We start from the raw sequence: 22,528 nt of genomic DNA on the forward strand, positions 1-22,528 counted from the left end.
GTGGAATCATATATTTGTACTTGATTTAAAATTGCTTGTATTGCTTTTTACCTTGAATTGTTGTTTCATTTCGATAATACCTCAACAAATATGTTAGTTCATGGTACTGCAACTGTTGCACACAGACACAAATCCAATATTTAAATGAAACACTTTTTAGCCAATATAATGATACAATAAAAATTTGTGACAAACTTTTGTGTTTGCCTTGAAAAAACAACTAAAAAATGCTTTTTTGATCGATTATAGTCGCGTTTTGTACAAGCAATCTTATTTAAGGGCGAAATAACCTAAATTTTATATCATGTAAGATATGGATGTTGTGTCACCTTGTTGTTAACTCATAAGTTTGATTTGAAAATTTAATGTAATAAAATTTAAAACATTGCATTTGTTTTTTGGTTTGGATTTATTGATATTTGGCATTTATCTTGGCAGATGCAAAGACTAAAAGTCAGCGATAACCCATTTGGAGATGAGGGAGCTAAGATTTTAGCTACTTGTTTGCATCAAGTAGAACAACTTGATGCGAATGGATGTAAAATTACAGGATATGGAGCAATCAAGTTATCTGAAGCAGTTAACAAAATGCCATATTCGGTAATATTCTTGGAAAATGTGGCGATCTGGACATTTATGCATTCCTAAATCCTTTATTAGCGAATTTCTTAAAAATCTTGAATATTGTAATTTTTTAAACCTGATAGTTCAAAACTTTGCCACTATTTGCTGCTTATCTATGTTTTTCTTTAGATGCAAGCTATTTTCTTGAACAGAAATAAAATTGATGATGTTGGTGCTGAACACTTTGCTAGTTGCTTGCACAATATTGTTGATTATCAACAAACTGCTCAGAATTTGTTTCAATCATTGTCTCCTGATGGAAAAAAGTTGATTGAAAACAAACTGAAAGAGTTAAAAAGTCGTGTAAGAAAGTGCTGCAAATTTTAAATAAAAATAAATTAAATTTCTCTAAAATTTTTGTCCTGACATGTAATTTATATTCCGTATGTACATGCATAGGATGACTATAAGCTGGTAAATTTTACTTCATCACATGTTGGGAAAAAAGGAGGTAGATTAGAAGTTGGTGGTTGTATTTTGGAAATACCTGAAGGTGCTTTGGATGAACAAGTACTTTTAAAAATGACCTCATATTATGGAAAGCGAAGTGAAACAGTAAATACTTGAAATATGTAAGAAACAAGTTTTTTTATTTAAAGTGTTTTTTAGAATCAAATTACTCCTATGCTTAAATGTGAACCCAACCATCTAAAGTTTAAAAAAAAAATTTCTATCACTCTACCAACTTCTTTTTTGGTGAAAACACGTCAATTGATTGTGGTAAGTTTTTTTTTTAATTCAAAATAAGATGTAACCATCGAATACCATTGAATACTGAAGGTAAATGAAAGTGTTGATGGGCTGAAATGGACTGAGTTTGAAACCAATATTTATCAAAATACTTACAAACATCAGTTCTACACAACTCATTTTACATGGTAAAAATATTAAGTTTGGCGGTATTTAGGGTTGATTTAATTGTTGATGTTGCACAGGTGGGAAGCGCAGTGGCGAAAACTTTTCTATCCCCCAAAAACAAAAAAAGTAAAAGGGGAATGGGAAAAGGAGTCGGGGGATTTATATATTTCAATATATGACTACCATTGTAAAGAATGGGATGCTGCTGAAGGAGGACTGAAGTCAGTGTTGTTACCAGAAACTTTCAAAATAAGGTGAGGATGTCAGTGAGTGCGTCTTGCAGCTTCTGTTTTTTTATTGTTTCCATTATTTTAGCAAATCTTCATCAAACAAAGATTCTGTCTTGGGGGTTAAATGCCCAGAAGGAATTGAATGTGATCCACAAACTTGCGATTTGCCTGATTTGTATAATGAACCTATCATGAGAGAACAGATCACACTGAAAAAAACGAGTACAACAGAACATAATGTAAAGTGTCAAATTTCAATAACCCATGGTGATAAGAAAATATATGGTAAAGGCAATAGAGGGAAAATTCGTAGGGATTTGTTTGCGACAAAGGTAAGTAAAAGACTTGTTTGGAGAAAAATTGCTTGTTAAAAAATATTTTTTGAAAAAGATTGAAAGTGCTGCAGAATCCAGACAAGCAGGTAAGTTTAAACACCAGTTTTAACAAAAATACTAAATAACATTTTGCTGGGAAAGCAGCAAAGTTAATCTATCTTCTGGACTTACATCAAAGCTTACTTTTGCTAAATCTCATAATAACTGTACTTTATTTTGTGAAGGGACTTTTAATATAACGCTACAGAAGCAAAATACCAATTGATTGTATTTTTGCTTCTGTAACAAAAATACATAATGTACACATCGCAGGGTTGCGTCATAAGGTATTAGCAACATCAGCCACAATTGATGATAGTATTGTTGGTGCTGGATGTGTCACATGATATTTGTGCTTAACATGTTATATTTATAGGGAAACTATAAATACAGCAATAATATTTGTGTCAAAGTTTTTGTGTTATCTTTTACCTTTAAACTTTGGTTGTAGAAGATCTGGGTTAGGTTTCTTAACAATCCAAATAACATTTCCAGTTTCACATACAAATCAATCAAGTTATTTGAAATGAAAATGTGTTTAATTGTGGATCAAATTTTCTTCGTTTGTTTATTTAAATTAAATAAGAGGTTGAGCAAACTTCAAAAATCCCATGAAAACAAACTCATCAAGCATAATGCCAAACTGCTTTGTTGTTATTACCATCGCCAAACTTTTTTTTAAAAAAATTTTTAAACACATTGTTGCTCATTGCAGCACATTGCCTCTAAGTGAACTTACCACTATATGAAATTTAAAAACTTTTTTTAAAGAAAACCAGTTTTCCTGAGCTTATTTACATATATTTTTTTTGCAGGTGGTGCGACAAATTTGAGTGGCAACCTTCAAGGAAATAACAATATCTACACAGCAAATCAGATGCTCAGTAAGCAATGTTTTCCCTTATTTGATCTGGTTTTTGTTTTTTGTCTCAAAATGTATTTTGGTTGTTTGTTAGTAAACACAAGGAAATAGGACACACTTCCATCCGAATTCGTTCACCCTGCAAGACATAAACTGAGGAAGAAAGCAAATATTTCAAAAAACAAGAAGCCTTCAAGCAAGCGCAGAAAGTAAACAATCAACCCACAATACAGTGATGAAGATGGGCATTACAACAGGAGTCAAGATTATGAAACAATAGACTTAAGACGCAATTTAGACGCATTTGGAGTTCAAAAAAATCATAAAATCTCAGCAACAGCGTTTATTTTGACCTCAAGTACAAATAGAACTGTCCAATATTCTGGCCATTCCACACTAAAGTTCAGTGTTTCTCGTCGATATCTTGCTAAGATTGAAATGCGCTGAGCTCTGTTAAACGACAAGTAACAATATATTACTTCAGGCTGTTTGCTGCCAGAATCAACAAGGATTTCTGTCACTTCTCACCAATAAACCTTTCCACTTCATGTCACGAAGACGAAACATTCCCAAATGATTCGTAAATATTCTTCACATTTTTCTGTGCTTTATCCAACTTCTGTGTGTTATTTGTATTTACAATGTACGTATTAATACCGTTTGTCTCCATAACTCTCATTTTTACTTCTTTGCCAAACACATAAATGCGTCTCTATGTATCTGGTTTCCTTGAAATTGTCGCCAAGTTTTACTGTTTGTGTTGCTTACAATCAAGGACGTGTTTGAAACACGAATATTTTTGTCTCCTGCTCTGAGTTTCGTCTTTACTTCTCTCTTGTGTAAATCCGTCAACAGAGGTTTATCGTACAAAGTTATAAACAATTTTGAACTACAGATTTTGTGACAATACTTTTAATTCCGCACTAAACATTACTTTCAACATTTACGTGCGACTTATATTAATTTTTGACTGATTACAATCGAGTATTTCCACATTACATTGTTTTCTGATACATTATGTCGTGAATTCTAGCAACCCTTTGTTGGTTTTTAAACGATTTTTTTTTTTATGTTCGTAACTAAAATGTTTGATGACGAGAACAACCGATCTTCCACCAACTACGGTTCGGTTTTATCGGCGCACGTTTTTTTTTATATTTACTTCAAACAAATCCGTATCTATCTATGGGTTTGATGAAGTTATAACGGGTGGAAGTGGAAGGTTTATGTTGTAAATATTTGAACATTGAATGTTGGTTTTTGTGCAATCGTTATTGTGGATCATTGCTGCTCGATATCGCCACCCAGCGCTTAACCGATGCTGTCAATTGCTTATGGGGAATCCCCGACGTATGTTGTATTTCTTGTTTTATTTCAATACAAAGTGCTTACGGTTGGGAAATGGTATTTGTAAAGGCATCTGTTAAGTTGTATGGAAGGACGCATATTGGTATTGTTGCGTTTTATTGCGTGTTCTTCTGTAAACTCCGTAATCCGACACCAATCAGGAAAAACAATCTTGTATTAAGATGGCTGAAACGTACGCAGCAGTCCAAATGAAACCACAAGTAGAAATGGAATGGAATGGAATGGAATAATTATGCAAGCCAATGTGGCCCATATAAAGCATGAACACAAGTCACAAGTGCCCGCTAGGCATGTCAGGGCGGACCAACAGGTTACAGCACTTTATAGTCCTTTATTGTTTTAGAGCCAGGGCGGTCGTTGTTTAAAGGTCTGTAATTATTACTGTATCACGTTTAGTTTGACCTTTGTACGTGGAAACCCGGTCACGAATATAAACAGTTCCAATATTACAATTTTCATATTAATATACACTGTGTTCGCTACACTTGCCCCTTCGTGCGAAATGTTTCATTCTCAATTTAAAACCACACCAAAGTTTTGGTAACAAAGGTAATTGTCGCAATCAATTCCAAAACCGACGCAACACACACAAAAATAAAATTGCTTGATGCATGTGGAATAAACGATCACAAGTTGCGTCGACGTTGTTATTGATTCCGATGTTTGGTGTGGTCTCGCAGGGTTCGTGGGCTCGTACAGTTCAAGGTTCGAATTTGTTGTGCTGAAAAATGAAAACAAAGAAAGAAGAGTATATTCACAAAAATAAGGCGTTTATGAAAATTGCGTGCTGCGTTAGAAAAAAAAAAATAGATTGAGATTATAGTGTACCACAATTCCATCGCATTATAGCTTGCGCAACAAATGCTTGCATTTTCTCTTGGGTCGATAGAAAAAATAAGTATGTATAAGTGTGTGTTCAGAAAAGAACGACCCGCATGCGGCTTAAAAATGCGCGTATATATATATTATAACGGCTCAGCTGTATGGCCCTCAAAAAGTAATTGGCTCATATCTCGTATATGTAAAAAGTGTTTATCAGTTAGTATATATGTAAAAAAAATGCTGGCCTTGCAAAAGCAATAAAAAAAAATGTAATAAGTCCGTTATCCTCAATGCCTTTTGGAATAATGCTGTGGTAAAAGCACGTCACACCATACAGGTAGTGAGCTTCCGAAAATAATGGGCTTACGCGAGTTATTCGTCCTCTCGTAAAATATTTACGCTACAAGAAAATGTCATAAAAGAGTAGACGAGGACTAAGTTTGTGGCACTAGTGTGGTAAAAAAAATGTTTGTTTCGGAAAAAGCAGCAACAAATGTCATAAACATAAAAATGGTAGCTTAGTTCAAGTTAATTCATGTCACAAAAAAAATGAGGGCCAAAAACTTTAAACCGGAATTAAGTAAATTATCAGTTTCATGCTTCAACTAGCCATAACCCCTAACTAAAAACATGCAAGGATTTTTTCCTAAAGGGCAAAAAAAATGCTGTAGTGTTGTGTGTGTATATCTGCGACCTTGCTCAGCGCTATTTGCGTCAGGCCCTTAACTGCGCCACCTCAGTGAGGGTTTTCTATAAGCAGACAAATGTTAGGCTAGGTTCCACAATTCACCATTAACTACCATCAACACGTATGCAAAAAAATCAACTTATGTTTAGGTGACAAGATTTACGTCAAACTAAGGCTACATTTTTTAACAGAAAATACAATATAGGGCAATAATATGATAACATAACCACGAAGGATAGGCGTATTACTTGTGTTCACAAAACTTAACAAAACATGCTTTGCAGCAGTTCGGCTTGAAAAACGTATGTAGATAAAATGTTTCAGTTACAGTACCGGATCAAAGTAGGAGTGGTAGGCGAGGTCTTCCATCGATGTGAAAATTCCATGTCCATATCCGAGTAGTATTTTGGGAAATGTTCAAGTCCATAATCCAAAACATTGTTCTTCAGAAGTTGTAAAAACCTTGAAAGATCCTCAGGAAATCCGAATAAGAAAACGATGAAATGTCCACCAAGTTGAAACGAAAGATGGTGTGAGTATCGTCGTCAGCCAGAAATGCCACAATCAAACGAATGAAGGGAAAAAGGGAATGTTTTGTTGATTCCGTGCCTCAAAAGATCCAAACAAATGAGCAAACCAAACAATAGCTCTGTCTTTAAGAAGATTGATAAGAATGGACGCTGTTTATCACCGTACGTTTCAAAATAATTTGCAAAGAGTTTATCGGCTCAAGAGTTATCGCCGTCTTCAAGATAATAGTTGTTGCAAGAGGTTATTTTTGCCTCGGTTGTTGAATTCGTGAGATTTGTCTTCAATAGATAAGGAACGATTTTGTACTCACGGTTTTTGATACCTCCAGTTGTTGAAATAACAAGATCACGTCGAAGTGGAACCAATGTTGCGTTTAAATGCGTGTTCCTCTGTAAACTCCGTAATCCGACACCAATCAGATAATCAATCTTGTATTAAGATGGCTGAAACGTACGCAGCAGTCCAAATGAAACCACAAGTAGAAATGGAATGGAATGGTATATTCATGCAAGCCCATGTGGCCCATATAAAGCATGAACACAAGTCACAAGTACCCGCTAGGCATGTCAGGGCGGACCAACAGGTTACAGCACTTTATAGTCCTTTATTGTTTTAGAGCCAGGGCGGTCGTTGTTTAAAGGTCTGTAATTATTACTCTACCACGTTTAGTTTGACCTTTGTACGTGGGAACCCGGTTACAAATATAAACAGTTCCAATATTACAATTTTCATATTAATATACACTGTGTTCGCTACAGGGTTGCTTATAGTGGAGGCGTCACAACGTAGAGAAGATATGGATTTTCGCCTTGCCGCGGTGATTGACTTGGAATGCTTATTTAAAGGGTTTGGGATATTTAAAGGGTTAATGGCCTCTCGGTTCCAAGTTATATTATGTTGGGTTATAAGTTACACGGGTGGTTGGTGAGGGCAATCGCCTGGGTTTTAATGGGATTTAAAGTTAGACCAGAAACTGCCGAAAATTGTATAACAAGGTTCAGGGATGAAAGGGAGTCGCGAGCGGTCACATCATGGGTGACATCGTCCGCGTAGGCGATTGCTTTGGGTATTTTGCGGCAACGCGCGGGGATGGACTTGATTGAGGGGTGCTTCTGGATGGAAGCGAGCAACGGATCAACGTCAATCAGGAAGAGGTTCAGGCTAAGGTTGTTTCACTGTCTCTGGTGCTTTCCGGGAATAAAACTGGGAACAATTGGAGTTGGATACAAATAAGGCCTTTGCAAATCTTTGTATTTGTAACAAAGTTCAAAATATCAGAAAAAGGAATTGGAGCATGTGGAAAAGTTGATGTATTTCCAGATGTAACAAAGGTAAATTGACATTGCAATAAAACAAAATCTGCAACAATTATTATGAATATTTTTCCTAAAAATCCAGGGCAGTATTTTTACATGAAAAATTATTTTATCAATCAAAAGATACAGCAATTGCATGATTATTGTATGACCATATTAGTAAAAGCATGTATGTAGTATAAAGTATGTTTGATGTTGTGATGGTTAAAAGAAATAAGCTTTTGACATAGTTGTTGCTTCTTGGTCCAACATTCATTTTTATGCGTTGGTAAACAAATATTTTTCAGGGTTTCATGAAGCCAGAAATATTGGTTGAAAAGTATATTGAATCCACATTTGAGGTGTGGAAAGTTGATTGCGTTATTTTTCTAAACATGTGCACTAACTTGATCTTTTCTAATAATGTTCTTTAGCTTTATGCAAATAATTCTACTTGTCCACAGAAAGTTGATATGACAAAAGTAGTTAAGTTTAGGGTTGTTATTTTTTGTGATGTGGTCACAGTACTTATCTAGTGGTAATTGCCGAAAACTCAACTCAACTTATTTGGTTATTCACAGTTTAATTCCATCCCAAACCAGCTTAAAGTGGATGGTGATGAAGAAGCTTGTGCTTTGTCATTTGTTATTCATTTATTTCCTCCAACACTGGAACTTACCATTAGAAATGTCAGTAACTCTGCAATCCAAGAAGTTGTGGGTGCTATAAAACATAAGGTTTGTATTTTTTGTGGACAAGTTATTAAAAGAAAAAGGAAACCAGACAGAGAGTATTGCGACATGCTATTACAAAACCATGACCACTGAAAATGATTGAGGATAGCCCTTTGATTATATATTACTTTGCTTTGCAAACTCCTGGATTTTATGTACAGCAACATAAATGAATATTCAAGCGGAAAAAGTTACAAAAAACAAAAAAATGCAAAACATGCCTTTTAGTTTTCAGTGACCATTACATAATCCGTCTTTTATTGCAAAAGTAGCGCGGATGCAGGCATTGGTACTTTGTAAAGCTCTGTCACAAGTAACAGTGATACAAAAGATCAACATAGGAAAAGTCTGATACAATATTTGTACACTTAATAAACTCTAGATGGGCCAATCTAAAATTTTTAATTTGTTTATTTCTTGTAAAAAGCCATTTGATTTTGTTGTGTCACTTGGCATTGCAAGCATATAACTGCGACCAAAGTCACAAACGTGTTACTAAGTTGGAGCTATGTGTAATTCGGGTTCTTTCTCTAACTGACTGAGCTACAGGAGCTCAACAAATAAATTCACCAAGTGATTGTTCTACCTCTGTGACGTCATAGTTGATAACAATGATATTGTTGACATAAAAACTGATTTCAGCAGTTCTCATTTGTTTCAGATGACGTCGTTAAATCTTGATTACAACACAGTTGATGATGAAAGTGCATCTGCTATTGCTTCATGTATTCAGTGGATTGAGAATCTGTCTCTGTGGTATTGTAAGATGACAAGTGGTGGAATCTGTAAGATTGCAAATTCCATATCACAACTTCAGAAACTAGTAAGTTGTATGTTAGACCAGTGGTTTCCAAACATTTTAGGGTCAAGACACACTTGGATGCTCTGGATTCGTTCGCCACACCTAATTTTATCATGTTTAAAAAAAAGTTGAATTAAAACAACAATACTGGTTGTAGTACCTTGGTTTGAAATCTATCATCATTCTGGTATAATCCTGAAATGTTTCATCGTCAAAAGCGTTCCTAACCAATCATTACCGTTTCACGATAACTTGTAACACAAACATTCAAATTTCTTCTGGGTTGATATTACAACAGGTTACATGATATTGGTGGAAACTTTGTTAGCAGTAATTTCTCACAAATTATAATGTTGAATTTAAAGTCAAAAGTATTCCATCAGAATGACTTCAAACACCAAACAGAGTTTTTCATGCTGTTTGGTTTACTGGGATCTCTACCGATTTTAATTACTCATATGCTGATCAGCACCAAATTCTTGACAAATAGAGAGATTTTTTCCCAAATCTGTGGAGCAGAAAGTGGTTTGGCACTTAGTTGAAAGTGACGTCACCCCCAAAGCAAAAAGCGTGAAAAGGCCTGTGTTTGCAGTCATTCTGATAGAATACTTCTGACTTCAACATCGTTATATTTGTGTGACATACCGTTTTTGAACAAATTTTTTATCGATATAATGTAACCTGTTGTACTTTAAACCCGGAAGAAGTTTGAATGTTCGTGTTAAACAGTCATGTGAAATTGTAGTCATTGACGCGGAACTTTTATGGTGATAAAATTTTTTTGATTCTGCCAGAGTGACTTTAGTATTTGAATGTATGTTTCTTTTTACACAAACAGTGTATTTGCTTTTAAGTGACACCTTGTGTAGTAATCTTTAGTTACCAGCATACATGGGTATATCTAGATTTAGGGGAGTGGGATCCAGTAGGTCCGGACTTCCAAGCAATAAATTTTGGCTAACTTACAATTTGCTCAGGGTAGCAAATTTATATGAAAAAAGCAATTTTTGTTGGGATTTTCATTGATTACCAAAATGCGTTTTTATTCCAATCTGTATCGGATAATCCCCATTTTTGAAACGTGGGACGTTTTAGAGACAACACATTGTATGGTGTCCTCGGAAATACCGTACTGTATGTCTTGCAACTTGAGATTGGTCACAGCCGTGCGGTATGCTTGAACTTCCGGATCAAGCTGCGCAGTTGCAAGGGTGGAGTAATCCAAGTCCAAAGGAAATTCATTGCAGTCGATGGAGGCCCTGGATAGAGCATCTGGGACCTGATTTTGCTTTCCTTTAATGTATCGCACATCTGCAGTGAACTCGGAAATGGCGGTCAAGTGACGCTGTTGCCGCGCATACCAAGGTTGGGAATTTTTTGTGAAAGCAAAAATCAACGGTTTGTGGTCAGAGTGTAAGCGGCAAAACTGCGACCTTTCCGGAAGTAGCGAAAATGTCTGATTGACAAATGCAAAGCGAGAAGTTCTCTGTCAAATGCACTGTACTTCACTTCAGGTGGTCGAAGACTAAAAATGGGTAACGGTCGCCAGACACCACCAATGAATTGCTGCAACACTGCTCCAACCGATGTTTGTGAAGCGTCAGTAGTGAGAGCAGTTGGCGCTTGGGGCAGAGGGTGGTGTAAAAGCGTCGCGCGCACAAGTGCTGCCTTCGCTTTTTCAAATGCTGAAGTCAGGCGATTGTTCCAGACGAGCTGTGTCGCTTTGCCCGAAAACCCTTCATAGATTGGGGACATGATGCGAGCTGCGTTTGGTATGAACCTGCAATAGAAATTTGTCATACCCGCGAATTCCTGAAGCCCCTTGATGATTGTGGGACGATGAAATTGCTGGATTGCTTTCACGTAGTGAGGCAGCGGACACGCACCATGCATATTGACTCTGTTACCGAGAAAATCAATTTGGTCGACGCCAAACTGACATTTGGCTACGTTGATGACTAGAACATGCTTTACCAACCGTGTAAAAGGTCGTTTTCAATGGTTATAATGATAAGCAGGTGTTTTGGCTTGCTACTAAGATGTCATCTAGGTACACACATACAAAATCAAGAGACTGGCAAACTGTGTCCATTAAACGTTGAAATGTTTGGGCGGCATTTTTTAACCTAAATGGCATGCGCAGAAATTCAAAAACACCGAAAGGTATAATTACCGCCGTTTTGGCAACATCCGCGGGGGTAACTGAAACTTTGTAGATCGCGAGGCAGACGAAACTGCGTGTTCAGAACCTAAGTGTAATTAGAAAAGAAATGCGCCTTCATATTTGCTGCGGTTTAAACCAACAAAAGCCAAAAAGACGTGATCGAAAGCCGAACACCCCTGCTCCCCCGTACTCTACACAAGTGCTTGGGAGTTTACCAGGTTTCGATACACTGCGAGGAAAAAATATCTGCTTTTAACGTTCAGCGTGAATTCATATGCATTTATTCAATAAACATCTGTTTAAACTTGTCATTTTTTTTATCCACAACTGTCGTTTCTTCAAATTCACCTGTGTCCGCTACATGTTGCGACAACGCTGTACCCGCGGTTGGCCACGTCGCGTTTGTGTTCCTTTTGCGTTGTTGGTCGGGCGCGGCCAGTCTCGCCAATGTATACGCCGTCGCAGTCAGCACAGAGTATGCGATCACACCTCCAGCATCGAACGCATCTCCTTCACGATCTTTGGAATGCGAAACCAAAGCACGCGGTCTGACAGGCGGGCGTTCAAACACCTGGAGGCCTTGCAAAATATATAACAACACAACCACGCCCTTCGCCACCTTTAGGCGAGGAATCTTGGTTTCGCCACAGAAACGAACGAGGGTGGCCATTCGCTATAAGCGCACTCTGCACATTACCAACCTCCTGTGTTTGAGCCTCTTCCTCTGAAACTAAGGTTTCCGCTCTTGTATACAGTGCACGCACTACAACACGCTTGTGGGCGATGTGGTTCGCGAACCCAAACGACAGATACCTGTCGCAATGAGTCGGTTACCAGTATACACTTGTGCCTAAAGGCCCCCGGGTTTCGCTTTAAATGGAAATATTGAAAGTAATATCACCCCGACGATACTTGTTTCAAAAACACATTTAATCTTTCATGAAGATAACGAAATTATACAAACTTTCGTTTTTGTAAAGCTTTTAATGAGGCATTTCGTAAAAGTTTATGTGGAAGCAATTAGGCAATCATGTTCAGTGAGCTGCAGACATTGGTGCACACGAAATGGAATAATCTATGTCTGACTAGTTGGCCGATAGCTGCACTGATGAGGCCTGATAGGTCGATGATTTTAATATTTTACCAGCAATTATATTTGTTCTAAAGATTTAATGTCACATTTGTCTGAACTAATTTCCTAATTCAAGCTTTTATTTCTAGATAAGGACGTTGAATCTTGGAATGAATAACATACGTGGTGATGCGGCATCAGAAACCTTACTAAAGTGTGTTCACAATATAAAAGATGAACTTAGAGTCTTTCATCAAAACATGGATGAAGACTTCGTAGGGAGATTTCAGAACCTGCCAAACCCTGTAAGTATGAAAACTATTTGTTCCACGTACAAACTGTCATTGCTATTTGATACTAACACGATAATAATAATATGTTTACCTCATGGGTTGTCTTGTATTAAAGCTTGTGTCATGTGCAAGCCTCAGGTTGCCACCACTGGGTTAATATAAAGAAAGTCAACATCACTCAATATCTACTGTGTATTTTCAGTTTATGTGGCTTAAGATTTAAAATAAAATCACACAAACACACACTGAATGGAAGTATTTTATTATGTTTGAGTGGATGTTGCGTTTGTGGAAATAAGTACACGTCACAAAATAATTGCTTTTCGAAATAATTTCAAATCACAACAAAACTTTCATCAACACTACTGTTATTATAGTTAAACGATGTATGAAATAACCAATCCGTTGCATTGTAGAAGCCAATGTTGAATTTGTAAGAAGTGAATTTCTAACTCCTGCTCTCCACTTCAATCCATCCCTTATATTTGGGTTTAACAAATGCAAGTAAATATGATTGATCGATTGGAATTATTTTGTGGAGATCAACTCCCTCCTAAACCGGTAAGAAATTTTCTTAAATATCGTTTTTTCGCTAAAACATTGAAAATTTCTGAATTGTGAAGCAGTGGATTTAAAACTCGTAAAATCTCTTACTCTACCTAGTGGCGTATCTCCCGCAACTGTCTGACCACAAGGTGATGCATCAGAGTCAGTCTCGTTTATATGTTTAGGAAATCTTTGTTTGGTTAAGGGTCACGTCCGACGATTTATTTCAATAATCTCAACTGACTTATAGTACCAGGAACGTTTTAACATTTTTACTTTAAATATTAGTTTTGCCGTAGTTTTCTGTGCTTGCGACATTTTTAGTGGTCGGTGTACTTTCAGTACAACTTTGTTATCACAAACAATACGACGCAAGATATGGGTGCTTGCAAATTAACATTTATCAAAAGTCATGTGCGGCATTTGGCGTTCACAAAAATCTAGCAGTCTCAGTAACAGCGTTTATTTTGACCTCAAGTACAAATAAAACTTTCCAACGCCGTTACTTGAACTGTAGCCGTTGATAATTTCCCGTAACTCTGTATCAAGGTTAGTGCGGAAGTAACGATTATCGTTTCATGTCAGTAAAGTTGGTAACGAAACATTTTACGATCGAACTTCACAAAATACCACATAAATAATATGAAACCTTGCTGTTATCGGGTGACGTTTTAATACTGGAAAGAAGGCCTGAGATTTACAACCAGGCGACAAAACTCATTCAAAATCCAATTAACTTATTTCATCGGTATCGTAATATTCTGATCATTGACAATATATTACTTCAGGCTGTTTGCTGCCAGAATCAACAGGGATTTCTGTCACTTCTCACCAATAAACCTTTCTACTTCATGTCACGAAGACGAAACATTCCCAAATGCTCTGTAAATATTCTTCACATTTTTCTGTGCTTTATTCAACTTCTGTGTGTTATTTGTATTTACAATGTACGTATCAATACCGTTTGTCTTCATAACTCTCATTTTTACTTTTTTGCCAAACATATAAATGCGTCTCTATGTATCTGGTTTCGTTGAAATTGTCGCCAAGTTTTACTGTTTGTGTTGCTTACAATCAAGGACGTCTTTGAAACACGAATATTTTTGTCTCCTGCTCTGAGTTTCGTCTTTACTTCTCTCTTGTGTAAATTCGTCAACAGAGGTTTATCGTACAAAGTTATCCGCCTTCCTGACAATTTTGAACGACAGATTTTGTGACAATACTTTTACTTCCGCACTAAACATTACTTTTAACATTTACGTGCGACTTATATTAATTTTTGACTGATTACAATCGAGTATTTCCACATTTCATTGTTTTCTGATCCATTATGTCGTGAATTCTGGCAACCCTTTGTTGGTTTTTGAACGAAGATTTTTTTATGTTCGTAACTAAAATGTTTGATGACGAGAACAACCGATGTTCCACCAACTACGGTTCGGTTTTATCGGCGCACGTTTTTTTTATATTTACTTCAAGCAAATCTGTATCTATCTATGGGTTTGATGAAGTTATAACGGAAGGAAGTGGAAGGTTTGTGTTGTAAATATTTAAACATTGAATGTTGGTTTTTGTGCAATCGTTATTGTGAATCATTGCTGCTCGATGTCGCCACCCAGCGCTTAACCGATGCTGTCAATTACATATGGGGAATCCCCGACATATGTTGTACTTCTTGTTTTTTAAATACAAAGTGCTTACGGTTGGGAAGTGATATTTGTAAAGTCATCTGTTAAGTTGTATTGAAAGGTGGGTTACATTGTGCAGCTAGCACCGGGATACGACCGACATTCATTAGGTTTTTTTTTTCAATGTTTAAGTGTTGATTTGCCCGATGTCACCCAATACATTTTTCTTTTTCCCACAGCGATATTCGAAACCCGGTTATCCTGGCTTTCTGCTTGATAAAATGGTCTGATGTCACCCAGCATTATTTTTACCCAATTTATTGTTTAGTACGACATCTAGTGTAAGTTTGTGGAAAGATATTTTTCCTCATAAAAATTGCAACACATGACATTTAAGATAAACGAGTTTGCGTGGCGGGAATTCAATATACAACAAATCTTACTAGTGGACATAGTAACAAAAAATATTCAACCACAAGGTGGTACACAAGAGTCCGGGTCTACAAAATAATGTTGCCCTGTTTAAAGGCAGAAACAAGCTTGCGTTTGCAAGATCATAATTTTGTCAACGTCGTCAGCAACGATATAGCTCACTGATCACACTCGGTTCGGTTCAGGTCGGCTCCAGGAACATAACAATATGACATTTTTGTACTAATTAATATTGGTGATAAATTCGTTGCAAAATCAACTCCACAGTAGGTGTGTTGGGTATACTTGTAGCGTGAAGGCGTGTAGAGTTCTAATGCATAATATAGGTGTAATAAACGTCACCACAAGCCGTGAAATATTTTGCGAGTAACCTCCAGCGGTAAGTGCTGAAATTGCAATTGTTTTGTTCAACATAAAAACCTTAACATATCCTAAGGGCCTGCGCAATGGGGCGATCCTGTCAATCATGCCTTTGCATAAAACATTACCACTTCCTAAGGTTGTTTATTACAACAGTATCACCAAGGATAGGGGGTGAAATGTTTTTTTTTATATTTATTAGGGTACTTGAAAGGTGGCAGGCGAGGGTAATAAAGAAACACAAGCGCAATAGTTGACATAATTAACAAAATATAAAAAGCACTATACAAATACAAAGTGGAAATCGCAGTAAAGGCACACTACAATATAATATATAATACTCTACAAAAGGAAGATGAATAATTAAATTAGTATTTTCATCTCCCTTTAAGTTTTGGTTAGGATGCTTTTCGAATTCTAGATGAGAAAGGGGTTGCTTATAGTGGAGGCGTGAGAACGTAGAGAAGATATGGATTTGCGCCATGCCGCGGTAATTGAGTCGGGATGTCCGATTGGGATATTTAAAGGGTTTATGACCTCTCGGTTCCAAGTTATTATGTTGGGTTAAGTTACACGGGGGTTTGATGATGGCAATCGCCTGGGTTTTGATGGGAATAAAAGTTAGACCAGAAACCGCCGAAAATTGTTTAACGAGGTTCAGGGTTGAAATAAGGGACTCGCGGTAGATCACCGCATGGGTGCCATCGTCCACGTAGGCGATTGCTTTGAGGCATGGCGCGGGGATGATTATTATAGTCTTCAAATATTAATCCACTACTGTATTGCTGCCTCTTGACCACTTACAACAAATACCTGTACAGCAGATTTGAAAGACAAGATAAAGAAGATTCAAATACGCAAATCTAAGCAAAACGAAGATGATATATTTAAAACTATAGAGCATTATTGCGCAACAAGTGCGTTAAGTGACGTAAAAAGCTATGAACCAACATTTTTAGTGAAATACTGATCTGTGAGTGAAAGTATATTATGATTGACCCGACCAACTGTCATCAGTAGATTAGGGCACAAAAAAAATTCCCGGGTATTTTAGCGTCCACTTTGATGAATGTTTTAAATTTTGTGTTTGGGCAAAACATTGAATGAAATCTGTATTGGGGATAAATTGGACTGCATGCTATCTGTGTCGCCATCAAAATTGTACACCCGTGCAAATACAATTAAAAAAAACGAAAGACCCTAATAAAAGGTAGTTGAAAACACGTTACATCTTTAATTAACGACATTCTTCACATTATTTTGTCTCACATATCTTCAATTTGAAAGAACTTTGAAAGATCCTGAGATTTTGTTCTAAAAAGTTTTGATTAGTCATGTTCTGGTTTAGTAATTTCCTATCTGACTTCAGCTAAAACGATCGAACCACATTTCGGGCTACGTTGTTCACCTTTTACGCAGTTTATCATGAACCGTTGTCAAAATACATCAAGACAGAAAGGAATAGCGCCCCCATGCGTAAAAGTGGGATAAACATACCCGGGGACTCAGCTGGGATTGTTTCATTTTTGGTTCCTGTTTCAAACTTTTAATCTGCATTTTATTGTTGTTGAAACTTTAACTAAGTTCCTGTTTTTGAAGAGTTAAAACAGGTGCACAAGTAATGTTGAATAATATATGTAGTAGTTGTATGAACATAGTTAAAAACCAGCATGATCTTAAACGTTTATTTTTTCTTAGCCTTCTTCTATTTGTGTTAATTTTTCTTTTTGTTTCTTTACTACTCTGTATATAAAGAAAGATCACTAAAGAAGTTTATTCGTAGAAAATAGGAATACATACTTTTGTAAAAATAGAAAATATCCTAATTCTGCAGCAGAATTAAATTCTATTATGGGGTTTGTTTCACAAAACGCCAACTACATTACATAGTGTTTCTAGTTTAACACCACAATAAATTATTAATTGGGCTTAAAATTTGTGGATGTGGTTAAAAGAAAGATGAAAATTGCGCTATTGATGTTAATTTAATGTTGGTAAACTGGCACGTTTTCATCAAGTTATCCAATAAAGTTTAGATGGAATATCCCAGATTGGAAAGTTTGTTTTTTGCGAGGTGGATTTTTTTTTCGGCGATCATTAATTGGGCGGAAGGTCTAAAAGTTTTTCGTATATTAATGCATTAGCTAATTTTTATTACGCAGATTATCGGTAAATTTTCGTAAAGGTGAGCGGAGAATCCATTTTTTCCAATCTGTGGAATATCCAAGCACATTTTGGGTAATAGTTTCTTGTTGGCCAAATTTTTAAACTAACTTGGTTTTATATTTCACAGTATAAAAAAGTCTTGTAACTAGTTTTAAGCTGCAATACTTTGTTTATTTTTTGTCTGTGTATTCTGTTAATTAGAATGTTTATTGTTTATGAGAAGACAAGCATGTTTTGCAGAAAACTAGTTTTTATTTATTACACATAAAAGAAAAAAGTAGCACTTGTTGATTTATAAACTATTTTTCAATTTGGCATCAATAGCAAGTAAAAATGGATCAGAATTGTGATGGTATCAGTTCAAATGTGTGCCAGAACCAACCGAGTCAGGTATGTCTAGACTACTTCATAACACAAATATGAAATTGCCAAGAAAATCTTTTGAAACCACTTAAACTACTGAGAAAAAACAGACTGGTCCAAAGTGCTGAAAACATTTACATATAAACATATTTTTAAAGTGGCTTTTGGTAAAATTAAATATGCAGTAATGACGCATTCTTTGCCAAATTATATTTTATATTGTTGTAACCAAACCTACTGCCTACGTAGTGTTACAACCAAGTCACTTAATACCCTGTACCAGGTGTTGATTATGACTTTTTTTAATGCATTTGAAGTTAGTTTAATAATAAAATTGTAATTGATTATCTTGTTGTGACACAACACACCTTTGGTAAAGATATAAAAAGGTTAGAATTGCCAACAACAAATATGACAATGGTCACAACCAAGTATTGTTTTGTGCAGGAGGATCCTAAAAGAAATATTTTATTTTGTGTTTCATAAATGCTTTTACAGTTACCTGGTAAATCCAAGTTTATTACCAGGCCGGTCCGAACACAGTTAACAAGTTGATATCTGACCTGGGTTTAAGCACTCCAGATCTGGTGCAGCGCATAACTGGTAAAAACATTGTGATGTTTGTTTTTCCATCGTTATAGGATTCCTTACCTCATGATGTTGGACAAACAAACAATCCTCAGTCAACACAACCAGGTCAAGGAATCCCACAGGCGACCAATGTACCAGATTTCAACCAAACCCAAAATTTTCCTCGACCACAAACACTCCAGCAATCCGCTGTTTGGCAATCCAACCAGGATGTAACCTCTCAACATCTTAGTGTACCATCAACATCTCATCTTTATGCAACAACTCCAAGCCATCCATCAGAATTGGGGAATCCCCACCCTCAATACACTCCTCAACCCCCACAACCTTACCCTAATCCCACAGGATACTCTCCTTGCCAACATTATGATCCAATCCATAACCAACACTACCCACGGTGGGGGAATTCCCATCAATGTATTCTGCACCCCAGGGGAATGATTCCTGTTCGAAGTGCACAACCAACTTTGCGTAGAATTGATCCTCAAACAATCGCTGAAATATCTGGTAGTACTTTTACAGGAAACACCACATTTCACGCAGCAGGGCGTGATATATGTAAGTTATTAAGTAATTCTGTTTTGGGTTTCATAAAGTTACCTTAAATATTACAGTCATTATGGGAAACACTTCAATTGACAATGGTGAACTCAGCCAGGGTAAGTTGTATGAAAAATGGCAAGATTTTGTTGTAATAAGTAGTTGTTAATGTGTTGGTAAGAGTTAATGACTGTCAAAATCCCCTGATAGCTGTACGGCTTAAATGAATTTTTTTAAAGCTTTAAATCAAGCGACTTAAAACTTGTCACAGGGTTTTGTTCATTTGCTTGCTTATTTATAAATCAATTGATAGTTATAGAATAATCTTACAAATGAATAAAATATCCTTGAAATAATATTTAGTGTGTTAATCCATTTTTTTTGTCATTTATATTTTTAGTTTATCTTTTTTAGACATGTAACATGTGCAAATTCTATGTCATAATTTTATTTTAGATGACCTTCAGCTGATTCAAGATTTGTTACAAAGAAGTGCTAAAAACCAATGTAGCAACAAAAGTTTTCAAGTTTTGACTCAGCAGCATATTAAAGTTTGTGAACTGGACATAACAGATAAACCATCCAAAATAGTTCAGCCTCCAAACAAGCGTAGAAAGAAAAAACATTACAGTGATGAAGATGGACATTACAACAGGATTCAAGATTATGAGAAAATAGACTTAAAACAGGAGAGTAAAGTATCAGTTGAGGAACTGTTTGCAAGAGCGGAAATAGCAGCAAAAGATGGAAAACAGCCTCAATTTGCAAACATTGTAGCATTAATTGGACAACCAGGCATTGGTAAATCCACACTATCCAAAGTAATTACTGAAAAAGCAATGAATGATGGAATGAAGAATGTCAATAAAACCCAATATTGTTTTTACATTTCTGTGAAAACCATTGACTTTGATACTCCCACAACATTTGTGAAATTTTTGCTTAACTATTCTTTGACAACCGACTTGTGCACTGAATCACCTATTAAAGAACACAAGGAAGAAGCATTTCTCCGCCTACTAACCCATTCCAAAAATGTGTTAATTACAGTCGATGGACTCGATGAAGCTGCAACTGAATGGAAACTTAGATACAAGAAAGTGGTTTCAACAGAGCGGAACAAACCTCTGCATTATCTCTATGCTCTTATGAGGGGTGAACTGCTTCAAAATGCAAAGAAAGTTTTTACTTCACGACAGAAACATTTTTTCTCAATTGATGCAGATCACCGACCATTGTTTGTTGCTGAGGTTATGGGTCTTAATGAAAAATCCCAAGAAAATCTTTGCAACCAGATTTGTAGAGATGAGGGTGCTGACGTATGGAATGTCATAAAAGGCAATCCAAACTTTCTGTATTCTTGCTATGTCCCAGCAAAATGCATTTTTATTGCTTTTGTCATCTGGAAAAGTCTTAAAGAGGGTGGTGACGGTCGATTTCACTCTCTTACTCATGTTTTTGCAAATGGATTCAAGTACTATTTTAAGCAGGACTTTGTTAGGGGCGAGAAAACAGAAATGGAGAACTGCCAGAAAGAAAAATATAAGCAAGAATATTTGGGCAAAATATGTGAATTGGCTTGGAATGGCTTTAAAAAAAGAAAGTTTGTTTTTAGTGCAGCTGACTTCAAAGCAGTGGGCATTGAGCAAAGTACATTAACTGGGATTCTAGTTTCATTTGTGACTGAAGAAAATTGGAATATGACCATACTGACTTCTGAAATTATGAGCAACTTTTCACATTTGATTTGGCAGGAATATTTCGCTGCTTGTTACCTTGTCTATTTTTTAAGTGTTGATGAGTTTTCCAAATTAGTTCCCCAACTCAAAACAAACAGATGGGAAGTTGTTACAAAGTTTGTTTTTGGTCTTTGCAATGACAAGGTTACTGAAGTTGCAAAAGTTTTTTTCAGTGACACAAAGTTTAAAGAAATGACTGAAAAGAAAAACCTACTCAAGGAGTTCTGCCACGACCAACTACAAAAAACTGAAGTTGAGGGAAAAAAACTTTTGCAAATTTGCTCATGGTTGCATGAAGTTGATGATGCAACATTTTACACAGGCGATCTTCATTTGTTGCCAGAAACATTTATTTTAACTGGAAACATACTTCCAACTGATGCTTATAGCATTGGTTGTGTATTTAGTGATACAAAAAAGTCTCATAACATTAAAGTGTCAAAAAGTTGTAAATTTTATCATGGAAGTTTTGAAGTTTTGTTAAATCAAACATGCCACAATATTCAGGTATAATAATATCTCAAGCAATAAAATCTGATATAATCCAAGTATGAGTAAACTCTGTTTTGTTATTGCTAGAACTTCTTAATCAGCCATAAAGTGACTGTTCAAGTAATGAAGGATTTGGCCAAAACTTGCTCCGCAATTAAGGGACAGTTAATAATTGATGCCCAGGAACGTTTTCAAGAATCAGGGGAGCAATTTTTCAAAAGATTTGCTAAACATTTTGCACCAACTGACCAGACAGAAGTAAATGAACTGATTTTCATGTAGAATTAAGATATATACATCATATTACAGTTTTGCTATTACACAGAAACACTGTAATTACAATGTATTTCATTATGCATTATGTTAGCTCTTTATCTACATTGGATGGTCATATTGAATATAAGTTTAAACCTGTAAACAACAAAGTTGTCTGGTTTTGTCATAACTGCAATTGAATAGTTATTACTTTATTATGTTTGGTTCTAAATTATATTTTTGTGCTACACAACTGTGTATATACATGTGCTTTATAACCACAATATATTATATTTATTCTAGTTACGATCACTGGTGCTGAGAGGTTTTAAAGTTGGCGATGAAAGTGCAAACGCAATTGCTTCATGTGCAAAAGTTACAAAGAATCTCTCAATAAGTGGATGCAAAGTAAGCTATATTTCAATGGCACAACTTGCAAAAGCTATATCCAAGCTTGATCAACCTGTAAGTTCTTGAAAAAAATATGTTCATTTAAATTTTTACGTTTTTAGTTTTTTAATTAGATGGACTCTCTTGATATAATTGGACTTCCAATTTCAATATCTTGTCTAAACTTGCTTATCAACCATGTTAAAAATCTGTTTGTAACAAAGTTCAAAATATCAGAGAAAGGAATAAAAGCATGTGGAAAAGTTGATGTATTTCCAGATATAATAAAGGTAAAGTGACATTGCAATA

At 35.9% G+C, this 22,528-nt stretch overlaps 2 protein-coding genes across 22 annotated transcripts in view; both read left to right on the top strand.

Annotated features, from left to right (window-relative positions):
- Window positions 1-22,528, top strand: part of LOC145893895 (uncharacterized) — an 87,784-nt gene that overhangs the window by 50,057 nt on the left and 15,199 nt on the right. For 11 of the 18 annotated variants that reach the window (XM_082982271.1, XM_082982275.1, XM_082982274.1 and 8 more), the window contains 10 exons: window positions 439-600; window positions 754-927; window positions 1,024-1,179; window positions 1,234-1,344; window positions 1,405-1,502; window positions 1,560-1,736; window positions 1,798-2,044; window positions 2,103-2,133; window positions 2,902-2,970; window positions 3,043-4,339. In XM_082982271.1, the coding sequence (XP_082838397.1) occupies window positions 439-600; window positions 754-927; window positions 1,024-1,179; window positions 1,234-1,344; window positions 1,405-1,502; window positions 1,560-1,736; window positions 1,798-2,044; window positions 2,103-2,133; window positions 2,902-2,970; window positions 3,043-3,059 (1,242 nt within the window). In that variant the 3' untranslated portion in view covers window positions 3,060-4,339. Of the gene's footprint in view, window positions 1-438; window positions 601-753; window positions 928-1,023; window positions 1,180-1,233; window positions 1,345-1,404; window positions 1,503-1,559; window positions 1,737-1,797; window positions 2,045-2,102; window positions 2,134-2,901; window positions 2,971-3,042; window positions 4,340-9,047; window positions 9,210-10,283; window positions 10,373-12,573; window positions 12,730-13,133; window positions 13,824-14,051; window positions 14,891-22,528 lie in introns of those variants that run through there. The other 7 variants (XR_014401526.1, XR_014401527.1, XR_014401529.1 and 4 more) reach the window with 4 other exon arrangements.
- Window positions 18,094-22,528, top strand: part of LOC145893898 (uncharacterized) — a 38,891-nt gene continuing 34,456 nt past the window's right edge. For all 4 annotated transcript variants that reach the window (XM_082982285.1, XM_082982288.1, XM_082982286.1 and 1 more), the window contains exons 1-7: window positions 18,094-18,239; window positions 18,854-19,361; window positions 19,418-19,462; window positions 19,800-21,589; window positions 21,662-21,832; window positions 22,133-22,294; window positions 22,354-22,509. In XM_082982285.1, the coding sequence (XP_082838411.1) occupies window positions 18,183-18,239; window positions 18,854-19,361; window positions 19,418-19,462; window positions 19,800-21,589; window positions 21,662-21,832; window positions 22,133-22,294; window positions 22,354-22,509 (2,889 nt within the window). In that variant the 5' untranslated portion in view covers window positions 18,094-18,182. The remainder of the gene's footprint in view (window positions 18,240-18,853; window positions 19,362-19,417; window positions 19,463-19,799; window positions 21,590-21,661; window positions 21,833-22,132; window positions 22,295-22,353; window positions 22,510-22,528) is intronic.

The sequence above is a fragment of the Ascidia mentula genome, chromosome 3 (assembly GCF_947561715.1).
Source record: "Ascidia mentula chromosome 3, kaAscMent1.1, whole genome shotgun sequence".
Lineage (NCBI taxonomy): Eukaryota > Metazoa > Chordata > Ascidiacea > Phlebobranchia > Ascidiidae > Ascidia > Ascidia mentula.